Genomic DNA, 15,875 nt, shown 5'->3' with positions numbered 1-15,875 from the left:
GTAATCTTTAGCAAATTGTCATTATTTTCAGTCATTTTTTGGGGGTTACTATATGTCAACCAAGGTTAGACAACTACTAGGACTGGCACTTTAGAGATTTCTTCCATTTCTTCATTGAATTCTTCAATTCAATGATGAAGTCATGTACTGTTACAGAAACCAGCTGTAGGTAGTAGGGGTGTGTAGCAGAGCAATTATTTGTTAAAATTATGTTGAATGTTTTTTTTGTTGTTGTTGTTTAAAACTCCTTTAGCGAATAGCTACACAAATGATAGAATGTCTGCTCTAATATTTGTTATATAGTATGCATTTATTTTATTTACCAAAAATGAAATAAATATATAGTTATTCAGTATCCATTGTTGCTTGCAGTGTTGCTTGCAGTGCTTCATTTGTAGGCCTAAATCAAGAGGTAGCATAGCAGAGCATTGAGAGGCTGCTGCTTCGGCAGGATATGAGAAAATAGTAACGGAGGGCATGTTAACAAAAATATCCACAAAACAACGCTGAAAAAGTCATGTGTTTTTCCAATCACTTAAGTGTTGCTTTTTAAAAAAAATAGACACGTCTGGACTAACGTGATGTAACAACGAGCCAGTAGACACTTGCACAGACGCAACTGTCGCCAAGAAAACCACTTCCAAATAGTTAGGCAAATGCATGCTAGCAGAACTCGAAATTAGCACCCGCCAAGTGCCAATGGCGACTATATTTTGCATTGACGGCTGAATTATGGCAGGTAGTGCTCCACTTTGGCATGTGGAAAACGGCTGCTTATCAACAGCGAGCATAGACTACTTAAGTCTTGTCACGTTGAATTGGCTTGCCATATCAAATCTGCTTTGCATCGGTATCCTGTTCGCCCAATGTTGACATGGTCAGGATTTATTTTCCAATAGGCTATGCAGCTACTTGTGAAAACAACAAAATGAAACTTCACGAGTTTCATTTTGTTATTTGCTTACCATTTCATGCATCTGCTGAGAAAACAACTTGATCGCCACACAAATAGAACTAGAAAGTTTCAGATGTTGCATAGAAGCGTAGTCTATTTCTCGCTTACTTTCACTTTCAATGATGGCGAACAAACTACTCACGGAATGATATGAAAGACGTGATTCATAGCTCAAAACCCGTTGCCACCGTCATATTTTTGCAGTGGTCATTATAGCAAAGACCCTTGATTACTGACCAAGATAGGCTTCTTTCAAAATAGTTATGAAAAGGATTGTTTAGTTTTGGCCGCTAAAAAATGTATGCCGCTTGAATTTGATCTGATTATCACTGTAACTAAACTGTTAAGATTATCATAACCACAGCAGAAAACAAATTTAAGTTTAGGTTACCTTTTGTTTATTTCTCCAAAACATCAAACAAAACAGAGCCCTCGGGCTCCATTTCCCTGCTTATTATTTGGGGAGAGTGGGGACATCATTTTTGCAATTAAACATCATTTACACATTTTTCATATAATTTACACTGAAAGCTAATAGTTTGTCACTAGCAACCTACATTTGTCCTCAAATGCAGTTGGTATTTGAGCAAAAGTGGGACGTGTGTAAAATGTAATTCTTCCCTCCTGATCAGGACGAATGAAACAGGCATGGGGGTAGGGTTGGGTATCGTTTGGGTTTTATCCGATACCGGTGCTAAATCGATACTTTTAAAATGGTGCCGATGCCGAAACGGTGCCTGAACCGGTACTTTGTTTTTAAATTAAAATGGTCTAAAGCATGAATTTTTTTTATTGATAAGACAAATTTTAACATGAAATTTAACTGTTATATTAAATTTACTATCAATATCTCATTGCTCCTATGCATAATACATTTAAATGTTAAAACAGCTTGCCATGGATGCACACACAATGGTAAGCTCTGCTTTCAAGTTTACCCAGTGTAGGCGGTTTGCCATAAGGTATGTTAAAACTGCTTGCCATAGAACTTCCAGGTCATGGACAACGGCATTTGCAAGCAAGCTAATCTAACAGGGACTCTACTTTCCAGTTAATTCAGTGTGTTCCCAAATGCTTCAAGAAATGTAATATCTTCCCCCATAACACACAATAGTTTTGAACATATTAGGCTACATGTTGAAGTGATTAGATTCCCAGTGCAAATTTCACGGAAACATGAGAGTGTGCTACGGAGAGCAAAGAAAAACGTAAGCAATTTGAAAATGCTTCATATGAAGTAGAAGGATGAAAGTAAAACTTGGATGCTAAGCCTGTATTCTTTAGGCAATTAATCCCACTGATGCCTTTAGTTTTACACTTATGTGTATTGACGTTGCCAAGCTTGTTCGTTGATGCACTATCGGTGTTGCATTTTAAAATAAATATTCTATGAGTGAAATTGCCGTTGCTCTTAGTTCTTTGGGATTTAAGTTTTCTGTTTAAGGTGACAATTCGGTTTGTATTTATTTCTCCCTCTTTTAAATTGGAGCGAGCGTGGAGCGATTTCACTGGAGTGGGATGATTTTTAAGTGAAGCGGGGAGAGAAATTGAGCGGAGCGACCTGACGCGAATTTGAGCGGAGGAGCGGCCGTGTAAACAGCCACCTACGTGAGGTGTGTTGAATTGCTCGGACAGCCGCTTGATGACTAGGGTCTAACTCGTGCCGTGGCAGCACTTTTTTCCCTCTAGTTTCATATAATATTTTCCTTGCGCACAAAGTGCAGAACCATTCTCCTGATTGCCGGAGTTTTTGACACCAGCTTCCAAAGGGCTTTTCGTCTCTACCCACCTCCTCTATCCAAGACCAGCGCCATTTATTCTTTATCGACAAGTTTGGTGGCTTCATAAAGTTGCACTCTATGGGCCCTATCATAACAGTGCATTGTCACTAGTCAAAAGCTTATTCAAATTTAGTAGGATGTCCAGTCCACATTGGGAGTGTTTTCATTATCAAACGTCGAGCGCATGGTGCAACAAGGTGTTCCTAGGTTTTTTAATCAGTCATAGGTGTGTTTGGGGCTTAACATCATTTAAACCAATGAGAATGACATCTGTCATTCCCTTTAACGGCGCAAAGCGTGATGTCAAAGAATGCATCGGTATATCGGCAAGGAGTCTGCTTGCAAGACCATATGGAACGATAAACCATGCTAAAACCTAGCATAGCTTTTACGCATTTGCACTCGTCTATTATTTGAACTCATTGGCAAAGTGAAACTAACTTCACCATGGTGTCAGTCAATGACAAGGCAGTTATACGCAGTAAGTTACTTTCACTATTGACTGTCAATGGGTTACCATCGAAAACATAGGTTGGAAAAAGCAACACTTACCCTAATATTTTTCGAATGACTGAATAAAACAACGTTTATCCTGCAGAGGAGTTGCTTATATCTCGTGATAGTGCGTCTTCAGCTGTGCTCTCGCCTAATCACTTTTAACCGTCATTACCCATTTGCAAATGCATTGTGAGATGTATTTCAGAATATCATTATTCTAATTACGTTTCCAATTGTAGCCTAATCGTGTAATTTCTAATGTTTTGCATGGATGTGCGCTGGTGGCGTTTATGGAGGATAGAAGGATGGTGCGTTGTGCACCCGCCAATATGACAATGCGCTCTTAAAGGAACACGCCACCCAATGTCAGTAGTAATATATGTTCTTACCTTAACTTTCACGAGTTGAGTCATATCTCTCCCGTGTCGGTACGTGCACTCAAACGCTCTGGTGCGCGGCACAAATGTGTTAGCATGTTGCTATGCTTGCTCAGACGTAGCCATAGAGGGAGGAAGATAGCAGTAATCAAAAACATCCACGTTATCACTACTTAAATACAGTTGCACGAGTAGTTGATAAAAATGTGTAAGGTCACACAACATGAAATGTGGCGATTTTCCAAGCGAATAAACAGGAGAACTACAATGTGTGGCGCAATAGCACTTGGGAGTACTTCGACGTTAGCGTAGTATCCACCACAGAGTTTAGAATCCATGATTGATCGCACACACGCATTTCCGTAAATAGAGACAACCTGCCCTGCTGGCGTTAGTTTGAGCTGACTTAGCAAAGTAGCAGGTAGTGGTAAAACAGATTGTGAGCAATCATGGTTATAACATGCATTGTGAAGGGTTTGCTCTCAGCATTTCTCACTGGAGGATTACACCACATCATTGCTGCAAACGCATCGCTTTTTGAGGCACAGCCAGGGTCTTCTAGATCTATGACCCCCGCTACCGATGGCAACACTATCCCATTCTCGACAGCACAGGCTCTCCACCAGTTGCTGTTCGCCCGTGTTCTTTCACCGTCTCACTCATCTTTCCTGCCTTTCACGATCCATAAAAGCTAGTTCCTCCTCTATGTATTCGGGTTCAAACAAATATGGTTCTGGGTCTGCTACAAGCCAGTCGTTATCATCATCGTCTATTAAGTCAGCCATTGAAAATAATTTCTTGGTGCTTCCTAGCACAGGTTGAAGTCAACGTCAAGTTGGTTCTATTTATGGAGGTGAATGTGTGTGTGTGTGTAAACATCTCGTAGATGAGACTGCCTGGGTTATTTTGTTTGTTTTAAAACACATAGTAGGGGAGAACCGGGACGAATTAAACACTTTTTAATTAAACATAATTTACAAAGACATCGTAAAACACTGAAAGTTAATATGTTGTCCCTAGCAACCTACATCTGTCCTCTGTCAAATACAGTTGCATTTACAGCTCTAAACCAAACCATTCAAGAGTTATTTAAGGAGAAGTCAAACGTGCGTTTTGTTTCATTCGTCCCTTCTGGCTGGGACAAATGAAACATACAGCTTAAATTACGTAAACTTGACACAACTTCAATATTTCACAACATACCATGAATGGTACTTCAAGTATGTGTTATTTTAGATGGATTGCTGCTGGGCTATATGTCTTGGTTCATGTCTGTTAACAACTCATTGCCGTCATGGTGAAGCGCGTATTTCGCGGTTATGGGAATAGCATGCACTACGCCATAATAGAATAATGCATGTTTCAAATGATATGTTTCTATAGTACAAAATGTTATTTCACTCTGTTTTTACGTGGTTAAAGCCATAACACATCCAAATAAGTGTCCTTCATGACCCACAGGCCGTCAGTCTCCATACAGTAGGTTAACATGGCAAAACTCGACCCCCTACCTGATAGCCCCAAATATATTTGCATCTTTCTAAAACTGCTTTTCCATGTCTCACCTGCATAAAATATAGTATAAACACAGATATGTGTGCATTGACTTAGAATAAATGGGGTTTACTGCCTGGTCGGGACAAATGAAACAGGTGTTTCAATCGTCCCCCCATAAACATTTAGCATTATAGGCTGTTTTGCATCCATTACAAACAAACATACAATGTGAACGTCTGGGATTGGGGAGAGCACTAAATGCTCTACTGAATAAGCATGAAGTCAAACCTTTAAATGAAAAACACTCTTTAATAATCCAAAAAAAATAAACCGCTAATGAGGTAAACTTGTGACCATCAAAAATCGTTTATCGCCTGTAACTCTGTGATAACAGGACGTAACAGGATGGCATTTGGCTGAGCAACGGAGGTTAATATGCTCTATGTTTTGTCCAAATGATATCTGTCTATCATCATTGCACTCAGAGAAAACCGGAATGTTTCATCTGTCCCACATTTCAATCGTCCCGGTTGTACCCTAGTAGCCTACCATTCAGGGAATAGGCATTTAAGGCGAGACACGGCAGGTGAAAACATCGTTTTTTCATGCACTGGTCAATTTCGAGATTTTGGGCTAATTTGCTACCTTAGCATGTATTCTTTCACACTACTACAACAACAAAGCCCGATTTACACATTTAGGTGTTTATTTCATTACATTTTGTCTACTCGCGCCTGTATATTTCTCCTAAATTCACCAAAAGTTAGTCTTCTAACGTTTCATGCTCTACCGCGACCGTGATACAAAACATAACATGTGTAGTACCGTTGGAAAGCTCTGTTTTTCCTGCATGATGTTATGCTATCCAAATATGGACACTTCCTTTGTAACCGCAACCAATCGCGAAAGTTCAAAGGCGAGTCTAGGCTGAGAACGGAATCTCTTGGCTGTGTTCCGAGGCTGTTTTCTCAAATTGAGTTTTTATCATTTTCCAGTAGAAACATCTCAGCCTATGTAGCACCTATGTACACCAAACTTTCCAGTTATACACTTAGCAGTATTCTGAAGATATTTACAGAGGGATTTGTTAATAAATCATTCCTGGCCTGATTTATGTGACATTTTAATCAAAAATATATTTGATTTTTTAAGGCTATGGACAGTATATTCTGATTTCCTAGGTAATGAAAGCAGATATCCTGAAATCCCTCTGTAATTTTATTTTTATCTTGTATGCAAACAAAATGAAAGAATAATTGTGTACCAGGCTTTATCATATGTTCAGATCTATCTACCGAAAATATATGCAAATGTGCGCATATTTAATGAGATAATGCCTAATTTGCATAATTAAACATTCGTATTTCAAAAACTTGTAATACATTTTTTGTTCATACTTGTGTAAGCAATCAACTGAGGAAGTTTCATGGTGATGTCTATTATTTAAAAATTTTACCCTATTCACCTGTAGTGTCTCGCCTTAAAAGAGAGGAGTGATATGACTCAGAAATGACATCGGGCAATTGCAGTGCGAGATGTTCAGAACGTAAGAGCTAAAACTTCTACAAGCTCAATAACATCCACAGCGGAAAAAAGGAGGTAAGAAAAATAGTCGGAAAACTTAGATGTGTAATGCAAGCAAGCAAGTTTGGCGGTGTTACTAAAAATGACAGTGCGTAAAGTAGCCTAAATTGTGAATGACTTGTTATTTTATCAATGATTTCTTTCTTTTTGCAAAAAATAAAGTACAATAGGCATTAATTAGTAGGCCAGATAGCAGCATGTTGAAATTATGTGCCAAACTGCGTTTTTTATTACAATGATAAAATTGTAGGCTACAGGCCGATTTACAGGCGTTTTATTTGGAGACTGTTTTGCGAGACAGAGACTGAGTTTGCTGCTGATATTCTGGGGATAGGCTACAACATAGCCAATGTAGGACTTTAGCCTTTTATATTTGATGCATTGGATCAGTCTTTCTAGAACAGGCAAGAGCTTTCTAGTCTCACGTCAGCAGCGCCGCATCACCCATATACATTAAAACAACCAGTGGACGGCGGGCGGGTGCTGTTTTGAAAATTGGTCAAAAAACTTTGGTACGGAAGGATGATAAGTTTTGCTATGCAGTTACGGTTGAAATAATAACCCATCTGGGCATCTCTAGTGTGGTAGCCTCTCTCTCGCTCAGAGGGGAGGGTGAGGCTGAGGAGTGCATGGATTCTAAACTCTGTGGTGGATAGGATCTACAATTAGTTAATTAGTCTACAATTAGTTAATTAATATTACTACGCTAACGTCGAAGTACTCCCAAGTGCTATTGCGCCACACATTGTAGTTCTCCTATTTATTCGCTTGGAAAATCGCCACGTTTCATGTTGTGTGACCTTACACATTTTTATCAACTACTCGTGCAACTGTATTTAAGTAGGGAAAACGTGCATGTTTTTGATTACTGCTATCTTCCTCCCTCTATGGCTACGTCTGAGCAAGCATAGCAACATGCTAACACATTTGTGCCGCGCACCAGAGCGTTTGAGTGCACGTACCGACACGGGAGAGGTATGACTCAACTCGTGAAAGTTAAGGTAAGAACATATATTACTACTGACATTGGGTGGCGTGTTCCTTTAAAATAACATATAAACAACTCGCCATACACTTCTGACCCAGAGGGTATTCCATCAACTTCGCTAATGAAGGCGGCGCTTAACAGAAATAGCCTGGCTTGAACTAGCGTAGACTTTCACTTGGTGCTGAAGCCGTTCCATTAACTCAAGTTAGCGGCATCTTGGCTTCGTTTATTCAAGCGAGGTTTAGGCAGAGCCCGTTTACGGAGAGCCGGATCACTCCCTATTAACTCCATTGTACCTGCAATCTGTTGCAGTTCCGCTAGGGGCGATCACGAATAAGTGCAAAAACAATGGGGGTCTATGGAGCTAGACGGCTAAATGTGTCTCTACCTGGTTGTAGTTGAGAAATCAAAGATTTGATTGTGGTTTCTGCAAGCTCAATATGGATTATATGTCAAAAGTTGAATGAACGAGTAGTCACGTCCTTTCGATTTCTTACAGATTGGGTCGTTGTTGCCCACAACTAGGGGTCGACCAATTATCGGCCTGGTATCGAAGGTAAGGAAGGTAGCCTACATTGCTGAAGTTGCAGTGAATCACAATCATCTACACTGAAGTTACAAAAACACCACTCTGTTAGCTATTGTCTCTTTGATCCGGATCAATAAGTAAAGCACCCACTTCCTTCATTTAGCGATTTCCTGATTGATGCACGTTACTGATGCTGTTTACTAGTTATCCCACAAACTCGGGTGCTACGCGTCGGGAGGCCTCCGCCTCGTTCGTTAATTGTGAGTAACGGGATACCTCGGCGGACATAGTACAGACAAGTTCTAAATTATGCGATAGCGAACGGCAAAAAGTATAATTGCTCCTTTTTGAAACGGACTGTCAGAAAAGACTACATGCACCCAGGGCCAACCGTAATTTAATCCGACCTGAACAAAATCGCGTCCTGAGCTGGCTATTAACGTGCCTTTTAGGCTCTCAAAAGTGTAGTTTATAGCCTACACATGGACACAAATTGCATGCTTAAATAGCCTAAGAACTATTTTAAAACTGTTTTGTTAAACTATTCAACCATAACACTTGCCATCACGCATGCACCTCTTCCTCTCCCACACTCACACACACGATGGCAAAGCATCCTCTTTGTGACAGGTCCCTTAACAAGCACATAGCCCATTGTGCAGGCCTACTCTATGAAAATAATTGCTATCACTCAGCTCTTGGATTAACATGATAGGCCTACACAGGATTTACACTTGCAAAGTGATGCAAGTTGATAGATTTTGTGTATCAAAAGAAGAAAGAAAAGTTTGCATAATTAAATGATTTTGAATTAAATTTTTGCAGCATATAGCCTTTCTACCCCCCTTTTTGACAACTGACATATCGGTTTAACATATCGGTTATCGGCCTCCTGTTTTGGTAATAATTGATATCGGTATCGGCCCTGAAAAAAACATATCGGTCGATCCCTACCCACAACACACTAGCTTTCTGCTAATGAATGTCGTCATTGACACATTTGAAAGGCTTTTTAGAACAAAACTGTGACTCAAAAAATATAATACTCAGCGGTTTGTATTTTTTCTGCCCCCTCTTTCGACTGCAACATTCGAATTTCTGGGCAAAAAATTATATCCCGAGAAAAGTGGATTTGAGGGGTACAGCTCCATAGACCTCTATTCATTCTGCACTTATTCGTGAGCGCCCTCATGTGGAACCAGAAAAGGAACTGCAACCAGTTCGGAAACCGGAAGTTTCCCGAGAGTGGTGGTTCTCCCCTTATTAGACATTCTCTGGTTTAGGTCAGCTTCATCTCTGCTCATGCACGAGGTAGAAAAGCAGACCAAAACAGTAGATTGACGAAAAGAGGATATGTGTCGTAAAATGAAGGCAATACTAGACTATTTCTGTTCGATTTACAGGATTTTTACAGGAATTTCATTGGAAGATAATGAAAGCATACATTTAAACAATGCTAATGGTTTGAAATCAATTGCGAGTTTGATTGTCTTCACTCTTGAACAAAACGAGTGAATTAATAAATAGTATGAACTCAAAAACAACTTCGGCATATATTCAAAACTATCTATAGCCTACATTCTTAGATTAAAAGGGTTCACTACAAATTATTGTCTAGGTGTAGGTGGTCATAAAATAAATTAGTATCAACGTAATATAGCCTATTGTCTCCCATAAGTCCCAAAGTGTTTCAATTCGTAGTCAATTTGTCATTTAGGCCTAATATTTAATCTGTGTAGCACACAGTTGATTTGACATTCATGAACAATCGTCGACACATGAAGCAGTTTTAATTATTAGCTGCCTATAGGCCTACAGGCTACAGAATTATCCTTTGGCTTGCATCAGATATAATATAGCCCAGTGGCAAAACATAAGTTACTGTCACTGAACAGCCTACCAAATGTGCATGACCCTTTATCAACAGTAGGACATGTCTTTCATTAAAGAGTATAACTAAAAGTGCCATTTTCAAGATAATAAATGTAGCCTACATACTTTCCATGGGAAGCGAACCTGTGAACACGCAAGACTATAATTCTTTTCAAATGCTGTCTCGCTACATGTTACACCATCACAGAACGTAAATGACACAGAGTAGCGAGATTCCTAGAACCACACGCATGTCAAGTGAAAACAGTCGCATAATCTTCATAAATTCTTTGGAGCTAGTGAATGTGTAAATCCATGCTTGGTGACACTGTCGGAAAAAAAACATTTCTACTTCTATTTTTGAAGTTGTATGCTACAGGTGATGAAAGCACAGGTTGACGGAACCATCTTTTTTGACTCGTTTTCCGAGTGATTGTTTTTTTTGCAACACAGTTTAATTTAGCTTGAAAGTTAACCTGCTAAGGACCAGGTTAGTTTTGTGGTATAAATTCCCATAGTTACCAAGCTGGGATTCACGTTAACCTTATTAATGGAACGGGACTCTCACTAAAATTAGCGAAACTTATCAAAATAAGCCAGGTTTGGCCTTTAGCGAGGTTGATGGAATACCCACCAGGTTTCTCTTTGTCAGTGGCGTAATGCGTTTTAGGTGGTGTACAATAACGATTTTTAGACAATGCGCTAGGCCACTCCCTAGGTTGTTAATTACCACACCCCCCATTGTTTAAAATATAGATGTGCAAAATAAGAAAATAAACTTTGCGCCGAGTGGAAAACAAGTTTTACGCCATGTGCCAGGGTGCAAAATAGGGGCCTATGAGTTTGGCTACGTTTCGCCTTGCCAGTGTGGGAAACACAATCGTAGTGTATGGGTAAACACAAAATTCTCACGTGAGATCAGGCGAACGCAAACCTGATTTTTTCCCCCGCATGACACATTGGTACACCAGAAATCCAGCGTGGCGCCAGAGCGCTATCAGGCCGGCAGTATATTACACAATAGGCCTACTCACTGAACCACATTGCTTATTGTCTTTGCACCTTGCTTATTATGTCAGGATTCATAACTGGCGTAGCTTACATAGGCAGTGTTGCAGAACTGGATTTACATACAAGTTGTTTCAATATTGCAAACAACTCATCTATATTATATTTTACCACTGCTAAGGGACCACTTGGGATAGCTTGTGGACCACCAGACCACCATTTTGAGAAACACTGGTTTAATACAGGCTTAGTCTACCTCATATATCATTGTACCAAGTAAACACATTTGCCTTTGGAATCACAATCTAAAGTTGGTTACATAAGGCAAAAGGATTGGAATGTTTGTGCCTATGCAATAACTGGTCAATCCATATTCTATACAACTTTAGGTATGAATGTATACAGACAAAGGACATTAGGTATTAGTTAGGCAAACCTTAGACAGGAAGAGTGCATGTGTGTCTTACCCTGCAAGCCAGCACGCTCAAAGTTCTTTCATGAATATTCATGATAGGATAATTCTTTCCTTTATAGCGATTCACTTCCTAAAGACAGAAACAGGGGAAAACAATATTACATATATATCCATACAGTAATGTAATGTGGTTGGATTTCCTATTGTAAGGAGTTCTTTATAACATTTATTTGAAATGGCTCAGGTCACACAGCTGGCCAACCTCTGGCTTCCACTCAAGTGCCTCAATGTGGCTGAAAACTGTATCACGATAGAATTGTTTCATATCATGCTTTTTTTTACCAATTTGAAATAAGGACCAAGTGAAAAATGTTCAATTTAAACACTTTTATTTAAAACTTAACCTCCCCCTGATTTTAATTCCCATATCAATCAAGACAAACAAGAACAGAAACCATGACAAACACTCAAATAAATAAATGTAGGCGTACACATAAGTCTGAAAGAAAATCAATGAACACCGAGCAATTAGGCTCTCTTCATATTACAGTGTTTCCCCGCAGAAAATTTGTTAGTTAGGGTAGTGGCTGTATAATATTAATTAATTACATAATACATATATCATATTATATTAATATAACTATTATTATATAAACTACTGATATTGTTATATGATTATTTATCCATATAAGCACACTTTATGCAGATATTATAGGTAGGCTACTGTTACTATTACAATAGGCTCCAACAGCTCTACCTCTTTCTAATTCTTGATGTGTCAGCTGCAGCTTTACATCAGGTTTGAGATGGTAAGAATTTAGCAGTCTCATTTTGAGAAAACAGCCTTGAAACACAGCCAATGAGATTCCGTTCTCAGCCTAGAATAATCGCCTTTGAACTTTCACGATTGGTTGCTGATACAAAGGAAGGAACACATGATATATTTCATTTTCACGGTCGCGATAGTGCTATACATATACATACATACCATTTTAATCAGAAGGATCATATCTATGAAATGATGTAAAATACATATGATAATGTTGATATACAACATGTTCAGCAAGTTGTGAGTTATTTAACAAAAAAACTGAATTGGAATACCCTTAACCTTTCAAATATTATGATAAATTTAGTGATCAGTGTAAAAAAATGCAGGAAATGGGATTTAGAATATTTCTCAGCAATAACATAAAAGTATGCATAAATACTAATAATGAAGTCAGACAGAGTGGTTTAGATTTATGTGGTGTATAAGAATAACCCATTTATTTGTATATGAGCAAATACAGCCAATAAGAATGACATAAAAATACATTACCAGTAATACAGGAAGTAAAAACTGTATATTTATTTAAGACCATTTCAGAAGAGACATAAAATACATCTGATTCAACAGATACAACTTCCTTATATAAATCAGTATAATATGAAAACTATATACATATATAACACATATTATTATTTATGAGAAGCTAGGAATACAATCAACTTCAACATCACTCAAAAATCAATGTGTTGTAAACATTTGAAAATAGATTACATAGTAGAACAAGCCTGTGGAGAATACACACATACACACTAGGGATCGACCGATATGGTTTTTTCAGGGCCGATACCGATATCAATTATTACCAAAACAGGAGGCCGATAACCGATATGTAAAACCGATATGTCAGTTGTCAAAAAGGGGGGTACCTGTAGGTAGTAAAGGCGATATGCTGCAAAAAATTAATTCAAAAGCATTTAATTATGCAAAGTTTTCTTTCTTCTTTTGATACACAATTGTCTATCAACTTGCATCACTTGCAAGTGTAAATCCTGTGTATCATGTTAATCCAAGAGCTAAGTGATAACAATTATTTTCATAGACTAGGCCTACACAATGGGCTATGTGCTTGTTAAGGGACCCGTCACAAAGAGGATGCTTTGCCATCGTGTGTGTGAGTGCACGAGAGAGGGAGAGGAAGAGGTGCATGCGTGATGGCAAGTGTTACGGTTGAATAGTTTAACAAAACAGTTTTAAAATATTTCTTATGCTATTTAAGTATGCAATCTGTGTCCATGTGTAGGCTACAAGCTACACTTTTGAGAGCCTAAAGCTCAGGACGCGATTTAGTTCAGGTCGGATTAAATTACAGCTGGCCCTGGGTGCATGTTGTCTTTTCTGACAGTCCATTTCAAAAAGGAGCAATTAGACTTTTTGACGTTCGCTATCGCATAATTTAGGACTTGTCTGTACTATGTCCGCCGAGGTGTCCCGTTATTCACAATTAACGAACGAGGCGGAGGCAGAGAACTCCCCCGACACGCAGCACCCGAGTTTGTAGGCTAACTAGTAAACCGCATCAGTAACGTGCATCAATCGGGAATTCGCTAAATGAAGGAAGTGGGTGCTTTACTTATTGATCCGGATCAAAGAGACAATAGCTTACAAAGTGGTGTTTTTGTAACTTCAGTGTAGATGATTGTGATTCATTGCAACTTCAGCAATGTAGGCTACCTTCCTTACCTTCGAAAAATAGCTCCGTACAGCTGAAGCCCAGTCTACAGTCTGCCTCAGTGAGAATCCTAAACTTTGTCTGTGTTCAGTCTTCGATCCTGATTGGCTGCATTCGTGCTAACTAACAAATCAGACGGTGTAGTGGGCGGGACAATGCTCTTGACCACAGAGTAGCAAATGCAGGGAGTGAGAGACGCTTTACAGACAAAGTAGCGCGTTTCATTCTTTATCCATTTCAATATCGGCTTATCGGTGGAAAAAATGACCGATACCGATTATTATAAAAATGCTAAATATCGGCCCTAATAATCGCCCAGGCCGATAATTGGTCGATCCCTAATACACACACACATATACACACAAACTCCATTTTTAACCTTTTTCATAACAAAGCCAACAATTTCTCTGTGGCTCCTGCTGTACAAGAATATGTACTTGATGGAAAGATGACAGAGTAGTAGTTGGAGCAGCTAAAGGCGAGGCTGAAAAACTATATCAACAGAAAATGCCTGCCAGCTGTCGTGATAGATTTTCTCGAAAGTCTATCTGGCTGTAGCTACCTAACCTAGGTTCAACACCAGATTCTGCATTGCATTGCCAAACTTGAAATAATAAGAAACTATTGACAACGGCAATGTCCACAAAGTGGAAAAAAGGCGTTTTACACCACTTCTGTATTTTTTGGAGTACACAATATGTATTTATCATTTGATCAACTGTAACTGTAACGTAAATTTAGAGATGAAATGGTCTCTGGGGTGCCAGGCAGTATTTGCTGCAAATTCAACCTTAAGACACAGTTACAGCTAGCCGATCACAAATCAAACAACACAAAACAAGTTTTATAAATTTCAAATAATATATTGTAATAGTTCAAATATTCATACAACAACTTATATAGGCAAATATACTTTGTACAAAATTAAAGTCAGTCAGTCTGTCTGTCTTAGTATGTCACACATAGGGTTGGATATTGTTTGGGTTTTAGCGTTTTAAAACGGTGCCGGTGCCAAAACGGTGCCTGAACTGGTACTTTGTTTTTGCAATATATATATGTCATTTTATGTATTTATAATACATAAAAAATGTAGGCCAACACTGACACACCAGCAGGCACATTAGGCTATATTTCAGCCCTACATTAAATTGAAGTTAATTAAAGATGTGCATTTAACTTCATGTGATCGACTACTGTAGACAAATACCCTCCACACATTGAAATCCTGTAAATGTAATAGCCTGATCAATTACTAATCAGCTCTTCTTCAGCTCTGTAGGTTCATCATGACCAGTATCTTTATTGCATGTTTGATTCCTGCAGCTTTGTAGCGCCGCACACACTGGCTAGTGAGATGCAATGCTGAAGTAACAGGGCTGTAGCCTAAAGAACCCCAGTAGGCTACCGCGAACGCAAAATGCCATCCAGCTGCAAAATTGTGCCTACATAATTTGTTAGCACACTCGCTACTGACATGCTGACGGCAACCCATCCATGTTTCTGAATCTTCACAAAATTGACTCGGCAACAGTAAAAGAGATAATCTCAATGCAGGGCTGTACAGTGCGACATATATGTCGCACATGCTACAAAAAAATTCGTTTGTGCGATGGATGATTTACCAACGTAGCACTGGTGCTACAGTAGGCCTATACAGTTTTGCTTATGGCAATACAATGCATGCGTGTGAGACTGACAGGGAGGCTACAGCAATTACCTTCTACTGTGATCAGTGCAACTGGCTACACCAGATGTCATAGCGGCTCGTAGGCTACGTTAAAAAAAAAATAGACCCGTCTTCTGTTTTTGCGCGTCGCGAACGGAGCTCTTCGTTACGCGCCCAGTGTAGGCTCCCGGTGAAACGCTTGTT

At 39.1% G+C, this 15,875-nt stretch overlaps 1 protein-coding gene across 2 annotated transcripts in view; it reads right to left on the bottom strand.

Annotated features, from left to right (window-relative positions):
• Positions 1 to 15,875, bottom strand: part of pcyt2 (phosphate cytidylyltransferase 2, ethanolamine) — a 102,093-nt gene that overhangs the window by 43,082 nt on the left and 43,136 nt on the right. For both annotated transcript variants that reach the window (XM_076295967.1, XM_076295973.1), the window contains exon 9: positions 11,557 to 11,634. In XM_076295967.1, coding sequence (XP_076152082.1) covers positions 11,557 to 11,634 — 78 coding nt within the window. The remainder of the gene's footprint in view (positions 1 to 11,556; positions 11,635 to 15,875) is intronic.

The sequence above is a fragment of the Alosa pseudoharengus genome, unplaced genomic scaffold (assembly GCF_046254945.1).
Source record: "Alosa pseudoharengus isolate Yale_2024_CS ecotype anadromous, Long Island Sound unplaced genomic scaffold, YU_APseudo_1.1 YU_APseudo_1.1_scf_1, whole genome shotgun sequence".
NCBI lineage: Eukaryota > Metazoa > Chordata > Actinopteri > Clupeiformes > Clupeidae > Alosa > Alosa pseudoharengus.
The sequence above is the reverse complement of the archived record's forward strand: the minus strand, read 5'-3'. Positions and strand labels throughout refer to the sequence as shown.